This window comes from Somniosus microcephalus, chromosome 20 (assembly GCF_052327205.1).
Source record: "Somniosus microcephalus isolate GS21.2 chromosome 20, FLI_Smic_1.0, whole genome shotgun sequence".
In the NCBI taxonomy this organism is placed as follows: Eukaryota; Metazoa; Chordata; class Chondrichthyes; order Squaliformes; family Somniosidae; genus Somniosus; species Somniosus microcephalus.
Genome location: NC_141006.1, coordinates 13,518,240 through 13,540,350, shown reverse-complemented (window position 1 = coordinate 13,540,350; position 22,111 = coordinate 13,518,240). Strand labels below are relative to the sequence as shown.

Genomic DNA, 22,111 nt, shown 5'->3' with positions numbered 1-22,111 from the left:
TGTACCTGACCTGGAAATGTTTGATGGGGCAATATACAAGGAGGTTTACGCTGGTTATAACCCGTGCTGTACCTGCCCTGGCAATGTTTGATGGGACCGTGTAGAGGGAGCTATACTCTGTTTGTAACCCGTGCTGTTGCTGTCCTGGGAGTGTTTGATGGGACAGTGTAGAGGGAGATTTACTCTATATCTAACCCGTGCTGTACCTGCCCTGGGATTGTTTGATGGGACTGTGTACATGTAGCTTTACTCTGTATCAAACACATGCTGTACCTACCCTGGGAGTGTTTGAATGGACAGTGTGGACGGAGCTTTACTCTGTACCTAACCCGTGCCGTACCTGTCCTGAGAGTGTTTGATGGGACAGTGTAGAGGGAGCTTCACTCTGCATCTAACCCGTGCTGTACCTATCCTGGGAGTGTTTGATGGGACAGTGTAGAGGTAAATTTACTTTGTATCTAACCTGTGCTCTACCTACCTTGGGAGTGTTTGATGGGACAGTATAGAGGGAACTTTACTCTGTATCTAACCTGTGCTGTACCTGCCCTGAGGGTGTTTGATGGGACAGTGTAGAGGAAGCTTTACTCTGTTTCTAACCCGTGCTGTACCTGCCCTGGGAGTGTTTCATAAGACAGTGTAGAGGGACATTTACTCTGTTTTCAACGCATGCTGTACCTGCCCTGAGGGTGTTTTATGGGACCGTGTAGAGGGAGCTTTACTTTGTATCTAACCCGTGCTGTACCTGCCCTGGGAATGGTTGATGGGACCATGTAGATGGAGCTTTACTCTGTATCTAACCCATGCTGTTCCTGCCCTGGGAGTGTTTGAAGGGACAGTGTGAACAGAGCTTTACTCTGTACCTAACCTGTGCCGTACATGCCCTGGGAGTGTTTGATGGGACTGTGTAGAGGGACATTTTCTTTGTATCTAACCTGTGCTGTACCTGCCCTGAGAGTGTTTGATGTGACAGTGCAGAGGGAGCTTTACTTTGTATCTAACCTGTGCTCTACCTACCTTGGGAGTGTTTGATGGGACAGTATAGAGGGAACTTTACTCTGTATCTAACCCATACTGTACTTGGCCTGGAAATGTTTGATGGGACCATGTAGAGGGAGCTTTACTTTGTATTAACCCGCACTGTACCTGACCTGGAAATGTTTGATGGGGCAATATACAGGGATCTTTACGCTGTTTCAACCCGTGCTGTATCTGCCCTGGCAATGTTTAATGGGACCGTGTAGTGGGAGCTATACTCTGTTTGTAACCCGTGCTGTTGCTGTCCTGGGAATGGTTGATGGGACAGTGTAGAGGTAGATTTACTCTATATCTAACCGGTGCTGTACCTGCCCTGGGATTGTTTGATGGGACCATGTAGATGGAGCTTTACTCTCTATCTAGCCCATGCTGTTCCTGCCCTGGGAGTGTTTGATGGGACAGTGTGAATAGAGCTTTACTCTGTACCTAACCTGTGCCGTACATGCCCTGGGAGTGTTTGATGGGACAGTGTAGAGGGAGCTTTACTCTGTATCTAAACCATGCTGTACCTGCCCTGGGAGTGTTTGATGGGACAGTGTAGAGGGAGCTTTACTCTGTATCTAAACCATGCTGTACCTGCCCTGGGAGTGTTTGATGGGACAGTGTAGAGGGAGCTTTACTCTGTATCTAACTGATTTGTGCTGGTTGTCATGAGGTTGAACTTCCTTTGTAGATGTGCAAGGGCAGTTAGAGGTAAAATCTTTCCGTGCTTGCGCCACTGAGGCCTACTTTCAGGAGCTGTTAAACTATCAGCTCTTTTTACAATAACAAGTACCAGGCGATGGTCAGTTTGATTTCTGGCTCTTAGGTTGTGAGGTGAGGTGAGAGTGACTGCCCTTGACATCAAGACAGCATTTAACTGAGTGTGGCATCAAGGAACCCTAGTAAATCTGAAGCCAATGGGAATCAGGGGTAAAACGCTTCACTGGCTGGAGTCATACCTAGCACAAAGGAAGATGGTTGTGGTGGTTGAATGTCAATCATCACAGCCCCAGGACATCGCTGCAGGAGTTCCTCAGGGCAGTGTCCTAGGCCCAACCATCTTCAGCTGCTTCATCAATGACCTTCCCTCCAACATAAGGTCAGAAGTGGGGATGTTCGCTGAAGATTGCACAGTGTTCAGTGCCATTTGCAACTGCTTAGATAATGAAGCATTCCATGCCCACATGCAGCAAGACCTGGACTTCATTCAGGATTGGGCTGATAAGTGGAAACTAACATTCGCGCCACGCAAGTGCCAGGCAATGACTATCTCCAACAAGCGAGAGTCTAACCACCTCCCCATGACATTCAACAGCATTACTGTTGTGTATGTAACCTGTTCCACCTTAAGAGAGCTTAAGCCTGTTCCACCTTAAGAGATGTACTACTTTCTCAGGCTGCTGTAGACGTAATACCGGGGGTGAACACACCGGTATATAAGCACTGTGCAGTAATCTTGTATTCAGTGTAGTCCCTACCTCCAACCAGTAAAGACCTGTTTTATTGTTACTGATTAAGTCTGAGTATTAATTACTTGAACAACTCACAGACTTAACAATTACCATCGTCAAATCCCCTTTCATCAACATCCTGGGGGTCACCATTGACCAGAAACTAAACTGGACCAGCCACATAAATACTGTGGCAACAGGAGCAGGTCAGAAGCTAGGTATCCTGTGGTGAGTGACTCACCTCCTGACTCCCCAAAGCCTTTCCACCATCTACAAGGCACAAGTAAGAAGCGTGACGGAATACTCTCCACTTGCCTGGATGAGTGCAGGTCCAACAACACTTAAGAAGCTTGACACCATCCGGGACAGAGCAGCCTGCTTGATTGGCCCCCCATCCACCACCTTAAACATTCACTCCCTCCACCACCAGCGTAACCGTGGCTGCAGTGTGTACCATCTACAGGATGCACTGCAGCAACTCACCAAGGTACTTTGGCATCACCTCCCAAACCTGCGACCTGTACCACCTAGAAGGACAAGGGCAGCAGGTGCATGGGAACACCACCACCTCCAAGTTCCCCTCCAAATCACACACCATCCTGACTTAGAAGTATATCGCCACTCCTTCATTGTCGCTGGGTCAAAATCCTGGAACTCCCTCCCGATCAGCACTGTGGAAGAACCTTCACCACATGGACTGCAGTTGTTCAAGAAGGCGACTCACCACCACCTTCTCAATGGCAATTAGGGATGGGCAATAAATGCTGGCCTTGCCAGCGATGCCCACATCCTGGAACGAGTAAAAAAAAGATTGTTTTCAATTTTGGACAGTGATGAGCTAATGCTTCATGTTTTACTGCTGATGAGGATTTTCCTCATATTTTGTATCTAAGTGGCCATGAATTAAAGGGACAGTGGTAGCATGGATGTAATTTGGCTATGGGACAGAAAGCAGAGAGTAGTGGTGAACGGTTGTTTTTCAGACTGTAGGGAGGTGCACAGTTGTGTCCCCAGGGGTTGGTAATAGGACCACTGCTCTTTTTGATATATATTAATGACCTGGACTTTGATATAACGGGCAAATTTTCAAAATTTGCAGATGACACAAAACTTGGAAATGTAGTTAGCAGTAAGGTGGATAGTAGCAGACTGAGATCTTAGGCCAGAACGCCCTGTGCCCACCAACTTGGGCAAGAGGGCTGATGCCCTTTGAACTCCATACCAGCATCTTCAGGGGAGCAAGGGAGAGAACTGGTGGACATGTCTCCTCGCAGTGCTTTTAGTTCTTTCACTGTAGTTCGTGGGAGATGTGTCAGTACCAATCAACTATGTTAGGGTTGACAACCCTCCTGGATTCTCCTGGAGTCTCAGGGAATTAAATCTTCATCTCCCGGACTCTGCTACGAGCAACCTCGAAGAAAAATCATAGGGAATTCTCATTCAGCCAGAAATTCCACTCTAGTGCCCACCAACCATTTCCTCAAGAGTCTCCTACTGTTTCTGCGAGCTCAGAATTCTTCCAGGGATGGTTGTATATAACTACAGGGGGGAAAACTGCTCACTCCGTTACATCATGGTATACGCCCAACCAGAGTTGGAGGCCCGAATGCAGGGTGATTCCTAGTCCCTTGCCTGTAGGAGAATCAGGGTGACTGTGCTGTTCCCCATCTCCAACCTGCAGAATCACCCTTTGGTTTTTAGCTGGTGCGGTTCCCTTTCCTTTCCTCCTCTCCCAAGGGTGCCGGCTCCACAGGTCTGGTACCTCACCCCAGTGCCAGTCTGAGCCATGCCAGCGAGCGGTGGCAGGCTATTTGACTGTGGTCTGCATCGCAGCGGAGCCAGATCCTAGCCTCACATAAACACACACACTCACTTTCCAGCAGGGATCACTGGATAGAGTACAGGAACAAGAGCCTTGGCAGATTTTCCTCTCACCAGGCAATTGTCAGGTCTCATCTGCTGCGATGCCCGAGATCAGCTCAGCCCGAGCATCGAGGCTTTACCGCATCAGTCACGCGCAACCTTTACCCAGTGAGCCCTCGGATACCCCTCCAGCGCAGGTATCATGATGACGTTACCGGACTTCACCGTACAATATTAGGCTAGCAGCAGAAATCAGACCAGTTCCTCCCAGAAGGAATTTTTCAAACCCAACTCCCAGTTTGTGCTGTAAAAAAAAATAGTTAAATGATGTAAAAGGATTGGAATTCTACCTCGCCGTTGGAATTAATGAAGTTTTGATTCTTTAATCAGTTTCACGAAAGGTTTGTTTTAACACAGTGTCATCAACAGCTTAAATGAGTCTGATCGGGGACTACAACAACAACTTGTATTTATATAACTGTCCCAAGGCGCTTCACTGGAGCGTTATCAAACAAAACTTGACACCGAGCCACTTAAGGAAATATTAGAACATGTGACCAAATGGTCAAAGAGGCAGGTTTCAAGGAGCGTCTTACAGGAGGAGAGAGAGGTAGAGAGGCGGAGAGGTTCAGGAAGGGAATTCCAGAGCTTTGGCGGCCTCGGCAGCTGTGTGACAATTACTGAAGCAGTGGGTGGGTCGGATGATAATAGTTCAGCGCTGTACTGAGGGAGTGCTGCAGTGTCGGACGTCCCGCCTTTCAGCTGAGACGTTAAACCGCGGCCCCCTCTGCTCACTCAGGTGGACGGGAACGCTCCCATGGCACTATTTCAAAGAAGCGCAGGGAGTTCTCCCCGGTGTCCTGGCCAATATTTATCCCTCAATTAACAGCACTAAAAAACGATGACCTGGTCATTTATCATGTTGTTTGTGGGATCTTGCTTTGTACCCTATATTACAACAGTGACGACAATTCTAGTGTACCTCATTGGCTGTGAAGCGCTTTGGGATGTCCTGAGGTTGTGAAAGACGCTAGAGAAATGCAATTCCTTTCTTTAGTGACTGGTGCTGTGCTTTTTGAAGAAATGCCGCTAAGTATAGCCCGGGGCCTGAGGTGCTGCTGAAACCCTACTCGTGCACTGGGCTGTCAACCTCCATGTTTCCCAGATGCTGTTTACGATGGAAAACCTCACCAAATCGCAAACAACTGTCTGCAGCTGGAATGTCTCTTGCTCCAAGTGCAGTCCTTTGGCTGACCTTCCACTTTATGTCAGTTGTAGTTGTCAGAGGTGCCGTCCTTCGTATGAGATGATAAACCGAGGCCCCGTCTGCTCTCTCAGGGGGACGTAAAAGATCTCATGGCACCATTTCGCAGAAGAGCAGGGGAGCTCTCCCCACTCAATCAACATCACGAAAAAAAAATGACCTGGTCATTATCACGTTGCTGTTTGTGGGACCTTGCTGTGCGCAAATTGGCTGATGAGCTATCTACATTACAACAGTGACAACGCTTCAAAAGTACTTCATAGGCCATCCAGAGGTTGTGAAGGGCACTATATAAATGCAAGTTCTTTCTTTTCTCTCTGAGCAGCTCCAGGAGCTTGTGAGTGATCAGTTCAGTTCCCAGGAATGACCCTCGGTTTCACAACAAGTATACCCGCCTATGGCAGCACATATAAACAATTCCCTGCCCAATCCTGATTCCGCACTTGCTGCCTTTAAACAGCTGGAGGGTCTCCCTCTGCTCTTTGGTTTATAAATCTGGAAGAAGTGTATCTCCTCCGTGAACTCCCATTCTTGGGCACCAACCCAGAGGGATGACACATAGAACCCACTACTGGATAATTGGCACTCTCATCCACCGGTTCCTTCATCGTGTCCACAGTGTGCTGCAGTTAAAAGTGTTTTGATCCCTTTGAAAGGACAACGTGTGTCGGCTTACACTATTATTTCCTACGCTCCGCCATTGGTGGCTCTGCCTTAAGCTGTCTGGGCCCTAAGCTCTGGAATTCCCTCCCTAAAGCTCTCTCTTCACCTCTCTTTTAAAACGCTCGTTAAAACCTACCTCTTTCACCAAGCATTTAGTCACCTATCCCAACATCTCCTCATGTGGTTCAATGTAAAATCTTGTCTAATTAGGCTTCGTTAAAGCAGGTTGGGACGTTTTACTACACTAAAGGTGACATATAAATTCAAGTTGCTGTTGTTGGGAAAATGCATTGGGCAATGAGCAGCAATGACACATGGGGTTACCAAACGCTGAATGGCTTCTGTTGACTGCTTGATAAGGCGTCATAATTTATAATCACTCGAACACTTCATGTGAAGGTGCTGACTCTCACTGGGGTACAGTTCCTGAAGGTGCTGACTCTCACTGGGGTACAGTTCCTGAAGGTGCTGACCCTCACTGGGGTACAGTTCCTGAAGGTGCTGACCCTCACTGGGGCACAGTTCCTGAAGGTGCTGACTCTCACTGGGGTACAGTTCCTGAATATGCTGACACTCACTGGGGTACAGTTCCTGAAGGTGCTGACTCTCACTGGGGTACAGTTCCTGAAGGCGCTGATGCTCACTGGGGTACAGTTCCTGAAGGTGCTGACTCTCACTGGGGTACAGTTCCTGAAGGTGCTGACTCTCACTGGGGTACTGTTCCTGAAGGTGCTGACTCTCACTGGGGTACAGTTCCTGAAGGTGCTGACCCTCACTGGGGTACAGTTCCTGAGGGTGCTGATGCTCACTGGGGTACAGTTCCTGAAGGCGCTGACTCTCACTGGGGTACAGTTCCTGAAGGTGCTGACTCTCACTGAGGTACAGTTCCTGAAGGTGCTGACACTCACTGGGGTACAGTTCCTGAAGGAGCTGACTCTCACTGGGGTACAGTTCCTGAAGGTGCTGACTCTCACTGGGGTACAGTTCCTGAAGGTGCTGACTCTCGCTGAGGTACAGTTCCTGAAGGTGCTGACACTCACTGGGGTACAGTTCCTGAAGGTGCTGACTCTCACTGGGGTACAGTTCCTGAAGGTGCTGACACTCACTGGGGTACAGTTCCTGAAGGTGCTGACTCTCACTGGGGTACAGTTCCTGAAGGTGCTGACTCTCACTGGGGTACAGTTCCTGAAGGTGCTGACACTCACTGGGGTACAGTTCCTGAAGGTGCTGACTCTCACTGGGGTACAGTTCCTGAAGGTGCTGACTCTCACTGGGGTACAGGTCCTGAAGGTGCTGACTCTCACTGGGGTAGAGTTCCTGAAGGTGCTGACTCTCTCTGGGGTACAGTTCCTGAAGGTACCGACATTCACTGGGGTACAGTTCCTGAAGGTGCTGACTCTCACTGGGGTACAGTTCCTGAAGGTACCGACACTCACTGGGGTACAGTTCCTGAAGGTGCTGACTCTCACTGGGGTACAGTTCCTGAAGGTGCTGACTCTCACTGGGGTGCAGTTCCTGAAGGTGCTGACTCTCTCTGGGGTACAGTTCCTGAAGGTGCTGACTCTCTCTGGGGTACAGTTCCTGAAGGTGCTGACTCTCACTGGGGTGCAGTTCCTGAAGGTGCTGACTCTCACTGGGGTCTAGTTCCTGAAGGTGCTGACTCTCACTGGGGTGTGTATTGATTTCTTTGTGGGTTCAATGACGAGACATTTATGAAAGAGAATGTCTTTTAATCTAAAGTCTGTTCAACTCTTTATACAGCATTTACAGGAGACATCATGCTAGTGATGCATCTAGAACGAAACTGAAACTAAAACTGAACTGCCTTGCTTGTCTCTGTCACATGCCCTCTGCTGGTCAGGCACAAGCAATCAATACATGCAATCATGCTGGTAAGGCATCATAATCGAACAGGCAAATACCATCTCTATTTGCTGATATCATTACATCTCCTTTTCTTAAAACAAAAGTATTTTACTTTTAACTAACAACATGTTTTCTTTGTATTAATCTGCATTTTAACTGTAACACTTAATGAACTTACATTATCATTATCATGATCAAGGTTTTTTTAACCCTGCTTTGTGTGTTCACATGAAATATGTCAATACACTAGAACTTGAAGAAAGAATAAGATAACATTACTTCCTTCTATAACAATAGTCCTTAAATTTGCTCAATGAGTCTCTCAGGAGGCTTCACGTGTCTTGAGGATTTTCTGATTGATTGTCCTTGAATCTGAGTTGTTGCCTCAGATGATGGTTTCTCAGCTGTGTGATCCAGTTGTTCAACAGTATCAGTCTTTTGACCTGCTGTGGCTGGTCCCATGAGAAGATCTCGACGATTTCTTCTCAGAACAGCACCCTAATCTGTCTGCATGGTGTATGATCTTGGTTGCACTTCACTCAGGACAGTTCCCTTCTGAGTCCATATGTTTGTTTTGTCTTTGAAGCTTACTTGGTCACCAGTGTGGAGTTCAGGTAGGTTTTGTGTTCCTCTGTCATAGTAGTACTTTTGCTTTTCTTTCTGTTGTTCTTTGAACTTCCTCACTTTCTCCCCCTCTTTTGTTTTCAGGAGGTTCTCCGGGATGGGTAGGTTTGACCTTAGCAGACGTCCCATAAGGAGTTGGGCTGGTGACATACCACACTCGAGCGGCGTTGTGCAGTATACAAGCATGCTCTGGTAGAAGTCAGTTCCACTGTCTTTTGCCTTGTACATCAGTCATTTCACTGTGTTTGCGGGCTCTCCTGGGTCAACAGCTCTGGACAACGTGTCTGCTGTATACATCAGCTTACCCGGTGTGTACGCAACATTCAGTTCATCATAGACTGTCTCTCCTTCGCTTTCCACAACGAGGACTCTCTTTACCAGGTTCAGTCTCTCACAGGCTTTTAAACCTAGTATGGCTTGCACATCCTTTGGCACCACGATTAATGCTAGCGTGTGCTCTCTGTCCTTGTGTGTTACTTTGACAATGCATCTTCCTTTCACTGGTATATCAGTACCTGAGTATCCTGTCACTTTCACTTTTATTCCATGTATCTTTGGTCTGGGTCTAATTTTCTTAAAATCAGTCTCTGATATCACATTAACTTGTGCTCCAGTATCCAATTTAAATGGAATGTGTATGTCATTCACTTTTAGTGTCAACATCCAGTCTCTTTTTTGTTTTTGTTTTCAGACACAACATCTACATAGAACTCCTCTATGTCGCTTTCATCTACTGCATGGACCTTGCTTTGTTGCACTTGGCTCTTGCAGCAACGGGCATAATGGTTGTTCTTGTTGCAACTATTGCATGTTTTACCATATGCTGGACACTTTCTTGGTGGATGCTGTGCACCGCATCGACTACATGACTTTCGATTGTCCCTTTCATTTTCATTCGCTGGCCACGCCTCTTTTTTCACGTTGGCGCTCGTTTTGTTAAACGGTTTGTGTCCGTTCTTTCTCACTGCATCCACGTTGCAGCTACTGTCACTGAACAGCTCCTTTGCCTGCACAGTCCCTGTAGCCCTACACAGTGCTATGGCTTTTCCCAGGTCTAGATCTTGCTCTCTTAGCAGTCTTTCCCTTAGACCATTATCTGGAATACCACACACCAGTCTGTCTTTTATCAGCGAGTCTGTCAGTCCCCCAAATTCACATGTTTTGCTTTGGTTTCTCAGTTCAGTCACATACTGATCAATAGTCTCTCCTGTTTTCTGTACACATGTGAAAAATGTGTGCCTCTCAAATGTCACGTTACGTTTAGGTATGCAGTAGGCCTCAAACTGTTCCATTCTTTTATCTAGTTTCATTTTGTCTCCATCAGCAGCGAATGTGAAGTTATTATACACCTCCAGCTTCATCACCCACGACATGTAAGAACAGTGACGCTTTCATTTTATCACCTTTCTCGTCAGCTCCGATTGCTGATAAATACAACCCCAAACGTTGTTTGAACCTCCTCCAATTTTCAGCCACATTACCTGTCAACTGAAGCGTCGCCGGTGGGTGTAAACCTTCCATTTTTTCACTTCGTTAGCTATTCTCCAATGGTAAGCAACAATGTTCTCTTTTGGCTTCCTAATATGTGGAGAGCTGATTTAACTTCAGATTTTTTCTCTTCATCTCTTTCAATCACTTCTGACACCATGTATTGATTTCTTTGTGGGTTCAATGACGAGACATTTATGAAAGAGAATGTCTTTTAATCTAAAGTCTGTTCAACTCTTTATACAGCATTTACAGGAGACATCATGCTATTGATGCATCTAGAATGAAACTGAAACTAAAACTGAACTGCCTTGCTTGTCTCTGTCACATGCCCTCTGCTGGTCAGGCACAAGCAATCAATACATGCAATCATGCTGGTAAGGCATCATAATCGAACAGGCAAATACCATCTCTATTTGCTGATATCATTACAGGGTGCAGTTCCTGAATATGCTGACACTCACTGGGGTACAGTTCCTGAAGGTGCTGACTCTCACTGGGTTACAGTTCCTGAAGGTGCTGACTCTCACTGGGGTGCAGTTCCTGAAGGTGCTTACTCTCACTGGGGTACAGCTCATGAAGGTGCTGACTCTCACTGGGGTACAGTTCCTGAAGGTGCTGACTCTCACTGGGGTACAGTTCCTGAAGGTGCTGACTCTCACTGGGGTACAGTTCCTAAAGGTGCTGTCTCTCACTGAGGTACAGTTCCTAAAGGTGCTGACACTCACTGGGGTACAGTTCCTGAAGGTGCTGACTCTCACTGGGGTACAGTTCCTGAAGGTGCTGACTCTCACTGAGGTACAGCTCCTGAAGGTGCTGACTCTCTCTGGGGTACAGTTCCAGAGGTACTGACTCTCACTGGGATAGAGTTCCTGAAGGTGCTGACGCTCACTGGGGTACAGTTCCTGAAGATGCTGACACTCACTGGGGTACAGTTCTTGAAGGTGCTGACTCTCACTGGGGTACTGTTCGTGAAGGTGCTGACTCTCACTGGGGTACAGTTCCTGAAGGTGCTGACTCAAACTGGGGTACAGTTCCTGAAGTTGCTGACTCTCACTGGGGTACAGTTCCTGAAGATGCTGACACTCACTGGGGTACATTTCCTGAAGGTGCTGACTCTCTCTGGGGTACAGCTCCTAAAAGTGCTGAGTCTCACTGGGGTACATTTCCTGAATATGCTGACACTCACTGGGGTACAGTTCCTGAAGGTGCTGACTCTCACTGGGGTACAGCTCCTGAAGGTGCTGACTCACTCTGGGATACAGTTCCTGAATGTGCTGACTGTCACTGGGATACAGTTCCTGAAGTTGCTGACTCTCTCTGGGATACAGTTCCTGAATGTGCTGACTGTCACTGGGGTACAGTTCCTGAAGGCGCTGACTCTCTCTGGGGTACAGTTCCTGAAGGTGCTGACTCTCACTGGGGTACAGTTCCTGAAGGCGGTGACTCTCTCTGGGATACAGTTCCTGAAGGCGCTGACTCTCTCTGGGGTACAGTTCCTAAAGGTGCTGACACTCACTGGGGTACAGTTCCTGAAGGTGCTGACTCTCACTGGGGTATAGTTCCTGAAGGTGCTGACTCTCACTGGGGTGCAGTTCCTGAATATGCTGACACTCACTGGGGTACAGTTCCTGAAGGTGCTGACTCTCACTGGGGTACAGTTCCTGAAGGTGCTGACTCTCACTGGGGTATAGTTGCTGAAGGTGCTGACTCTCACTGGGGTACAGTTCCTGAAGGTGCTGACTCTCACTGAGGTACAGCTTCTGAAGTTGCTGACTCTCTCTGGGGTACAGTTCCAGAGGTACTGACTCTCACTGGGGTAGAGTTCCTGAAGGTGCTGACTCTCACTGGGGTACAGTTCCTGAAGGTGCTGACTCTAACTGGGGTACAGTTCTTGAAGGTGCTGAGTGTCACTGGGGTACAGTTCCTGAAGATGCTGACTCTCACTGAGGTACAGTTCCTGAAGATGCTGACACTCACTGGGGTACAGTTCCTGAAGGTGCTGACTCTCACTGGGGTACAGTTCCTGAAGGTGCTGACTCTCACTGGGGTACAGTTCCTGAAGGTGCGGACTCTCACTGGGGCACAGTTCCTGCAGGTGCTGACTCTCTCTGGGATACAGTTCCTGAATGTGCTGACTGTCACTGGGGTACAGTTCCTGCAGGTGCTGACTCTCTCTGGGATACAGTTCCTGAATGTGCTGACTCTCACTGGGGCACAGTTCCTGCAGGTGCTGACTCTCTCTGGGATACAGTTCCTGAATGTGCTGACTGTCACTGGGGTACAGTTCGTGAAGGTGCTGACTCTCACTGGGGTACAGTTCCTGAAGGTGCTGACTCTCACTGGGGTACAGTTCCTGAAGGCACTGACTCTCTCGGGTACAGTTCCTGAAGGTGCTGACTCTCTCTGGGGTACAGTTCCTGAAGGCGCTGACTCTCTCTGGGGTACAGTTCCTGAAGGTGCTGACACTCACTGGGGTACAGTTCCTGAAGGTGCTGACTCTCACTGGGGTACAGTTCCTGAAGGTGCTGACTCTCACTGGGGTACAGTTCCTGAAGGCGCTGACTCTCTCTGGGGTACAGTTCCTGAAGGTGCTGACTCTCACTGGGGTACAGTTCCTGAAGGTGCTGACTCTCACTGGGGTACAGTTCCTGAAGGCGCTGACTCTCACTGGGGTACAGTTCCTGAAGGTGCTGACTCTCACTGGGGTACAGTTCCTGAAGGTGCTGACTCTCACTGGGGTACAGTTCCTGAAGGCGCTGACTCTCACTGGGGTACAGTTCCTGAAGGTGCTGACTCTCACTGGGGTACAGTTCCTGAAGGTGCTGACTCTCACTGGGGTACAGTTCCTGAAGGCGCTGACTCTCACTGGGGTACAGTTCCTGAAGGTGCTGACTCTCACTGGGGTACAGTTCCTGAAGGTGCTGACTCTCACTGGGGTACAGTTCCTGAAGGTGCTGACTCTCACTGGGGTACAGTTCCTGAAGGTGCTGACTCTCACTGGGGTACAGTTCCTGAAGGCGCTGACTCTCTCTTGGGTACAGTTCCTGAAGGTGCTGACTCTCACTGGGGTACAGTTCCTGAAGGCGCTGACTCTCTCTGGGGTACAGTTCCTGAAGGTGCTGACTCTCACTGGGGTACAGTTCCTGAAGGTGCTGACTCTCACTGGGGTACAGTTCCTGAAGGTGCTGACTCTCACTGGGGTATAGTTCCTGAAGGTGCTGACTCTCACTGGGGTACAGTTCCTGAAGTTGCTGACTCTCTCTGGGGTACAGTTCCTGAAGGCGCTGACTCTCTCTGGGGTACAGTTCCTGAAGGTGCTGACACTCACTGGGGTACAGTTCCTGAAGGTGCTGACTCTCACTGGGGTACAGTTCCTGAAGGTGCTGACTCTCACTGGGGTACAGTTCCTGAAGGTGCTGACTCTCACTGGGGTACAGTTCCTGAAGGCGCTGACTCTCTCTGGGGTACAGTTCCTGAAGGTGCTGACTCTCACTGGGGTACAGTTCCTGAAGGTGCTGACTCTCACTGGGGTACAGTTCCTGAAGGTGCTGACTCTCACTGGGGTACAGTTGCACAGGTTTTGGTCACAGTTGTGATAGACTGAAAGCCCTGCTTGTGTGCTGAATAATTCTACATGCGATTTGAAGTGAGTTGAAATATCCATGGCCTACAGGTTACGTGGAGCTTTACTGCCTCTGTTGATTAGGTTTCCATGGACTTGTCATTGTAGATTTAAAAAACAACCTTGTTTGCATAGTTTGTGAATCTTCGATATTACATCAGGAATACGGTATGCAGATGAGCTTTTTATTTTTCACATTGACATTTTTCCTGGGTCAGATTGAGAGCCAGATCAGTTTAACATTGGATTGCAAAACCAACTCCACACAGATGCTGGCACTCATGAAATAAAAATAGGAAATAAACAACAGCCTGTCAGCATCTGAACATTTTATGTGTCGGGTCGGCGCTTCACCAGGTGCTGCTTTGCCTGTCTGTGTATCTACCCAAGATGTGTCTACAATGTCAGAACTTCCTACCAAGGGCTTTGATTAATAGGAACAGGATTAGGCCATTCAGCCCCCCGAGGCTGTCCCGCCATTCCATCAGCTGATCTGTGTCTTAACTTTATCTACCCGCCATGTTCTGTAACCCTTGATATGCTTGCTGAGCAAACATCTCTCAAACTTAGCTTGACATTTTCAATTGACCCCCAGCCTCAACAGCTTTTTTTTGGCGGGGGGGGGAGGTGGGGAGTTCCAGATTTCCACTATCCTTTGTGTGAAGAAGTGCTTCCTGACATCACCCTTGAACGGCCTGGCTCTACTGTTAAGGTTATGCCCCCAGCAGCATTTAAAGTTCGACGGCTGGAGGTTCAGAAGCACAGAGGAACCGTGAAGGGACTCGTGCGCTGATTCTGCATTGCTGCCGAGGTGCAGATTTCGTGCTGCGACCCCGACATGGTGCTCAGTGCCCAGTGTATGCTGAGCCAGGCCCAAGCCACAGTCTGTCCTCAGGGTAGCAGCAGTGACTGGCAGTAGGCCCAGGGTGAGCCTGTGCCACTACAGGGGCCAACAAATAAAGTGCCCAGGGGGTGGGGATATCTGCCCCTGGGGGTGTGGTTGGGGTTTCCTGCCCCTGGTGGCGTTGGGGGTTGATCAGCACCCCCTAAGACCCACTACTGCCCCACCTCGGCCCTCTATTGAAGGGGCCGTTCCAATTTTTTACCATTTCCTTTTGAGGCCTAGACCACTGACCTGGACTGGTGGGGCCACCAGCACCCATCTGGAGGCCGGCACACGTCACTGCACTTGGGGTAATAAACCTTCCTGGCTGAGCTGGGGCAGCAAGAACTGTCAGTGTAGGGAGTCCCTCACCTCTCCCCAGGGCCTCCGCCTGTTGGCATTGGCCTATTGGGGCTCTGGCACAGGATCAGCCCCTTATAAGGCCACCCGGGGAAACACCACAAATATTCCTGCTGTCTTCTGACAGGCTCCAGCGAATTCCTGCTGGAGTCTGGCAGAATCCCGAGGAAACCCGTGACACTTTTATCCTGCAGTAAACGAAATAATAAAAGATCGCAAGTGCAGGAAGTGGACTGAGTTTTTTTATTACATAACCTTTAAATGCACACACTGGGCTGGCATTTGAATCCCGCCCACCCCCGGCCCAGCGAGAATGGAGCGTGGGATGGGTGAAGATTAGGCCGAGGCTTGAGGTCACTCCGTACCCGCCCGGCGCCATTTCACCTTCCAGTCGCCCGCTTTAAGTTCAAAGGTCGGCGCCGCGAGGTGAATCTAACTAAAAGCCTGGGGCTCGGAGTCCGCACTGTGTGGAGTCCGCACTGTGTGGAGCCCGACACCCGACTGACTGGCCAATCATTTTTTACAAGTAAGTTGTAAAAAATTTACTTCAGTGAGAGCTCCTTGCAGGTGAGGAGGAGCAGGCCCCTCACCATCCCCAATCACCTCCAGATCCCTCCTCACACTGACCGCTGGGCCTGGCCCCACGGGTCTCCGGCTGCAGCCTCCTTCTGCCAAATTGCCGCTCCCGCCCAACCCCGGGACACTACCATTTAAAAGGGTGGAGAGTTATTAATTATACCTAGCCTAGCACCATTGCTACACCATTACAATTTGAACTTGCTTCTTAAGGCAAAATTTGACTAAATGGACATTTTAATCTTCTATTGACTTATCATTGAATACGCAGGGCCTGGCTATAATCACACTACGTTTGCCATCTCCATCTGCTGCTCTCACATCATGTACCTGTTGGGATGTAACTTAAAATCTGATTAATGAATCCTGATTTTTTTTTTAATCGTGCTTTGCTTTCTGAGAGACTTTTTGAAGTTGCGGATGATCAAGCTTTAACATCAAGGTGCCTGTCAAGTAGAAAGGGAAGCCGACCACTTTGACATGCTACTTAATATTCAAGTGTATATTTGCTGGGAGCTGCTTGAGGCTCACTGCCTTCACCTTGTGTTCCCAGTACAACTCCGCCCCTGATCCAGAATAAACACCAGTGGAGCATTTATCATAACTGTGCTGATAACTTTTCAGCTCTTTGAGTGGGAGACTGAGGGTGTGAGCTGCTGTCAGACAGTAGCCTGCCCCTTTAACATAGTAAAACATCCCAAGGCACCTTACAGGAGAGCAATCAGACAAAAATTGACACTGAGCCAAAGAAGGAGATATCAGGACAGATGACCAAATGCTTGGTCAAGGAGGTAGTTTTTAAGGAGCATCTTAAAGTAGGAGAGAGAGGTAGAGAGGCGGAGAGGTTTAGGGAGGGAATTCCAGAGCTTAGGGCCCAGGCAACAGAAGGCACAGCCGCTGATGGTGGGGTGAGGGAAGAGGAGGATGTACAGGAGGCAGATATCTCGGGACGTTGTGCGGCTGGAGGAGATTACAGAGATAGGGAGAGGCGACGCCAGGGAGGGATTTGAAGACAAGATTGAGAATTTTGAAATCGAGGCATTGCTTAACCGGGAGCCAATGAAGGTCAGCGTGCACAGGAGAGATGGGTGAACATGACTTGGTACAAGTTAGGACACGGGCAGCCGAGTTTTGGATGACCTCAAGATTATGTAGGGTGGAATGTGGGAGGCCAGCCAGGAGTGCGTTGGAATAGTCAAGTCTAGAGGTAACAAAGGCATGGATGAGGAGTGATGCACAGGGGTGATGGGCGAACGGGACTTGGTGCGTCATTGGTCTTTGATGAAATACATGTTTTTCCAATTTTTCAGACAGGTGTTCCCTCAGGGCCTGCCGCGTGACTTCACCTTTCTCGCAACACTGCTGCTCAAAAAGAAGACACTGAAGGAGAATTGGTACATGATAAAAATCACCAACCAGCAGGGCCTGACTCAGGTAATGTGACGTAGTCGTAGTTCAGCCATTCCAGGCCCGCATATACAGAATGTTCTGGCCACTGAGACAATCCCATCAGTGCTGGGCTGGAGTTCAGTGAATCCGGATAAGTCGGATTGGGGATTAGCTGCTGTTAAGCTCCCTAAACACACTGGCGGTGAAAAGGCCCACTGTGATTGTGAGGTTGCGGTCGAGGAGGGTGCGAGTCCTGGGATTACAGCAGCCCAGATTATTTTCATAGGCCTCAGAGGACCTCCCGAAAGTAATTTGACACTTTTCTCTTCTATCACCCGTGGAACCGGTCGCAGGCTCTGACCAGAGCCAGCCTAAAATTGCATGTTCTCCTGGGGGCCCTGGCCAATATTGAGCCCTCAACCAACACACGAAAACAGATTGTCTGGTCATCATCAACAACAACAACTTGTATTTATATAGCGACTTTAACATAGTAAAACGTCCCAAGGTGCTGCACAGGAGTATTTTAAGACAACAAATTTGACACCGATCCACATAAGGATAAATTAGGGCAGGTGACCAAAAGCTTGGTCAAAGAGGTAGGTTTTAAGGAGCGTCTTATAGGAGGAAAGAGAGGTAACGAGGCGGACAGGTTTAGGCAGGGGATTCCAGAGCTTAGGGCCGAGGCAACAGAAGGCACGGCCACTAAATGTTGAGCGATTATAATCAGGGTTGCTCAAGAGGACAGAATTAGAGGAGCGCAGATATCTCGAGGGGTTGTGGGGCTGGAGGTGATTACAGAGATAGGGAGGGGCGACGCCAAGGAGGGATTTGAAAACCAGGATGAGAATTTTGAAATCGAGGCGCTGCTTAACCGGGAGCCAATGTAGATCAGCGAGCACAGGGGAGATGGACGAACAAGACTTGGTGCGAGTTAGGACATGGCAGCCGAGTTTTGGATGACCTCAAGTTTACACGGAGTAGAACATGGGAGGCCAGTCAGGAGTGCGTTGGAATAGTCAAGTCTAGAGGTAACAAAGGTATGGATGAGGGTTTCAGCAGCAGATGAGCTGAGGCAAGGGCGGAGACGGGCTATGTTACAGAGGCGGAAGTAGGCGGTCTTTGTTATGCTGCGGATATGTGGATGGAAGCTGATTTCAGGGTCAGATATGACACCAAGGTTGCGAACAGTGTGGTTATCACATTGCTGTGTGTGGGATCTTGCTGTGCACAAATGGGCTGCCACATTTCCTACATTACAGCCATGACTACACTTCAAAAGTACTTCATTGGCTGTAAAGCATTTTGGGACGTCCTGAAGTCATGAAAGCTGCTATATAATTGCAAGTCTTTCTGTTTTTTTGAAATGGGAAGGCTCCTATCTCAGTTTAAGGTGTTTTGGGGTGTGGAGGGGAAGAGCCCTTCAGTCAGGACATTCTGATACAAACATTAACAACTGGAATGTCTGCAATAGTTCTCCCATCTCCAGCCATTCCGATCTCCACTAATGCCGTTTTTTCTGGGTTTTCTGCCAACGTTCTAGACGAAATGGTGGCTGGAGATGGGAGAATCCCATGGAAATTGTACCCAATAGATTAAAATGGAAGTGTGGGTGATGTTTGGATCTCATTGTCTGATTTCTTCTCTCTGTCCTATTCAGTTTTCAGTTCGCATCGATGGAAGGGACAAAACGGTGGAGTACAAGGCCAAAGGTCGTTTCCAAGATTACGTGCGCTGGGTGTTCAGCAGTGAGGGGGTGGCTGCCCTGTTCGACCTGCGGTGGCACAAGCTGGTGGTCAGCGTGCAGGAGAAAGTGGCCTCTCTCTACATCGACTGCCAACTGATCGAGATCAAGTCGGTGGAAGAGAGGGCCGACATCGACATAGAGGGTCAGACGGTCATGAGCAGGCTGGCCGAGGAAAGCAGGCCCGCCGAGGTTGGTGCCATCATAACACAACAACTCACAGCACATGCCATACCCTCTGTGGCAACACTGAACACCGGGGGTGGGGCCCGGCATTGCCATGGTGACAATGACGGGGAATATGTCAGGTGATGCAGTTTGTTTGTATCTTGTTATAAGATGCTCGCCCATATAGGGCCAATGGTACTGAGGGCAGCCTCTCACTTCCAGTTGGAAATCCTGGAATGGTGGGTGAGGGGGGTGATGGCTGATTAGCCCCCATTGCATGTCCCGCCCAAGCATAGGAACAGGAGGTGGCCGTTCTGCCCCCTCGAGCCTGTTCAGCCATTCAATTAGATCATGGCTGATCTACTCAACTCCATTTACCCGCCTTGGTTCCATAACCCTTAATGCCCTTACCTAACAAACATCTCAATCTCAGTTTTGAAATTTTCAATTGACCCCCAGCCTCAACAGCTTTTTGGGGGAGAGAGTTCCCAATTTCCAGTACCCTTTGTGTGATGAAGATGTGCTTCCTGACATCACCCCTGAAGCGGCCTAGCTTTAATTTTAAGGTTATGTCCGCTTTGTTCCGGACTCCCTCACCAGAGGAAATAGTTTCTCTGTGTCGACCCTAACAAATCCGTTAACCGTCTTAAACACCTCAATTAAATCACCCCTCATCAACGTTACCCCAGGGAGTTGACATAACTCGGGTGGAAAATGCCGTCCCCACTGTCAAGGTTTTACCCATAAAGACCGGGCACTAGGGAAGGGGGGGGTGCTGAGTGATTGATGCTCCTGGGGACCTGTGTACATCCAGAACCAGCCATGGTCTCGGGAGGAGGGAGACAAACCTCATAAATCCAAGGAATCCTCGTTATAACAGACCTTGTCCTTGTGTCAAATCTCAACGAGTTGAATGGGTTCAATGACTGCTGGAGTTCGCCACTTCACATATGCTGAGGCAACGATGGATATAGACAGGGCTTCACAGAGGAACCTTCAAATAGGTGATTTTTAAAAGTAATTGTTGAGGCTCTCCCAATGGTTCAGTGGATCAAAATACTCCCTAATTTAGTACTCAATTATACAGGCCAGGGTGAGGCCCAACAATTGGCCTCAGTTCCTTTGTACTAGGAAGGGTGGAGTGGGAGTCGGCAGCTTGACTCTCATTGCATATCCCAAAAATCAACGAGGCTTCCCACTTCCGATTGCTGTCCATTGACCCTTGCTGGAAAGGTTATGTGTATGGACAATGGGTAAGGACATGTTCATGCTTTTTTGTGACTCCTTTCATGGTGGAATAGGCTACCAACACTCAGTCTGTAGACTGATGCAATAAGAATGGTGACTTGTGTGATGGAGGACTTCAGGTGCCCCCACCCACCCCCTTATCCAAACATTAGCATGGTTTTATGAAGGGGAAGTCATGTTTGACAAATTTGCTGGAGTTCTTTGAGGAAGTAACATATAGGGTGGATAAAGGGGAACCAGTGGACGTAGTGTATTTAGACTTCCAAAAGGCATTTGACAAGGTGCCACACAAAAGATTATTGCTTAAGATAGAAAATCACGGGATTGGGGGTAATATCCTGGCATGGATAGAGGATTGGCTATCTAACAGAAGGCAGAGAGTTGGGATAAATGGTTCATTCTCAGACTGGCAATCAGTAACTACTGGTGTTCCGCAGGGGTCAGTGCTGGGTCCCCAATTCTTTACAATCTATATTAACGATTTGGAGGAGGGGACCGAGTGTAACATATCAAAGTTTGCAGATGATACTAAGATGGGAGGGAAAGTAGTGAGTGAGGAGGACATAAAAAACCTTCAAGGGGACATAGACAGGCTAAGTAAGTGGGCAGAGATTTGGCAGATGGAATACAATACTGGAAAGTGTGAGGTTATGCACTTTGGCAGGAAAAATCGTAGAGCAAGTTATTATCTTAATGGCAAGAAACTGGAAAGTACTGAAGTGCAAAGGGATCTGGGGGTCCTGGTGCACGAAACTCAAAAGGTTAGTATGCAGGTGCAGCAAGTAATTAAGAAGGCCAATGGAATGTTGGCTTTCATTGCTAGGGGGATAGAATATAAAAATAGGGAGGTATTGCTTCAGTTGTACAAGGTATTGGTGAGACCGCACCTGGAATACTGCGTACAGTTTTGGTGTCCATACTTAAGAAAGGACATACTTGCTCTCGAGTCAGTACAAAGAAGGTTCACCCGGTTAATCCCGGGGATGAGGGGATGGACATATGAGGAGAGGTTGAGTAGATTGGGACTCTACTCATTGGAGTTCAGAAGAATGAGAGGCGATCTTATTGAAACATATAAGATTGTGAAGGGGTTGGATCGGGTGGATGCAGGGAAGATGTTCCCGATGATGGGTGAAACTAGAACTAGGGGGCATAGTCTTAGAATAAGGGGCTGCTCTTTCAAAACTGAGATGAGGAGGAACTACTTCACTCAGAGGGTGGTAGGTCCATGGAATATGCTGCCCCAAAAAACTGTAGAAGCTACATCATTACATAAATTTAAAACAGAAATAGACAGTTTCCTAGAAGTAAAGGGAATTAAGGGTTACGGGGAGCGGGCAGGAATTTGGACATGAGTCTAAGTTCGGATCGGTCATGGCCCTGTGGTTAGCGGAGCGGGCCCAGGGGCCGTGTAGCCTGATCCTGCTCCTATTTCGTGTGTCTAATTCTGTTAGATGCAGGAGATGGTTCTGTGATAGTGGATTGGCAGTTAGGATCAGATCAGCCATGATCTTATTGAATGGCGGAGCAGGCTCGAGGGGCCGATTGGCCTACTCCTGCTCCTATTTCTTATGTTCTTATTAGTCACCACTTTCAGGGGAGGACAGGAGATAATTGGAAGGGTGGGACAGCAGAAGTGGAGACCACCCTGTACAGTTCTGGCCTTCACCTGCCCCTCCCCACCGTACTCGAGGGCCGATGGCAACGCCCACTGCACAAACCCACCAGATGTTGGTCAATCACACGGAAAGAGCTCGCCTTTTCTAATTTTATTGTCCCGTCTCTCTGCACAGGTCGATCTTCAGCAGATGATTCTGTTCTGTGATCCTCTCATGGCGGAGAAGGTGATGTGCTGCGAGATCCCAGGGGTCAGGGTAAGTGA

At 48.6% G+C, this 22,111-nt stretch overlaps 1 protein-coding gene across 7 annotated transcripts in view; it reads left to right on the top strand.

Moving 5' to 3' along the window:
* The window catches only part of col16a1 (collagen, type XVI, alpha 1), a 636,201-nt gene that overhangs the window by 161,534 nt on the left and 452,556 nt on the right, over nt 1-22,111 (top strand). For all 7 annotated transcript variants that reach the window (XM_085962342.1, XM_085962338.1, XM_085962337.1 and 4 more), the window contains exons 5-7: nt 16,991-17,114; nt 18,730-19,005; nt 22,023-22,103. In XM_085962342.1, coding sequence (XP_085818468.1) covers nt 16,991-17,114; nt 18,730-19,005; nt 22,023-22,103 — 481 coding nt within the window. The remainder of the gene's footprint in view (nt 1-16,990; nt 17,115-18,729; nt 19,006-22,022; nt 22,104-22,111) is intronic.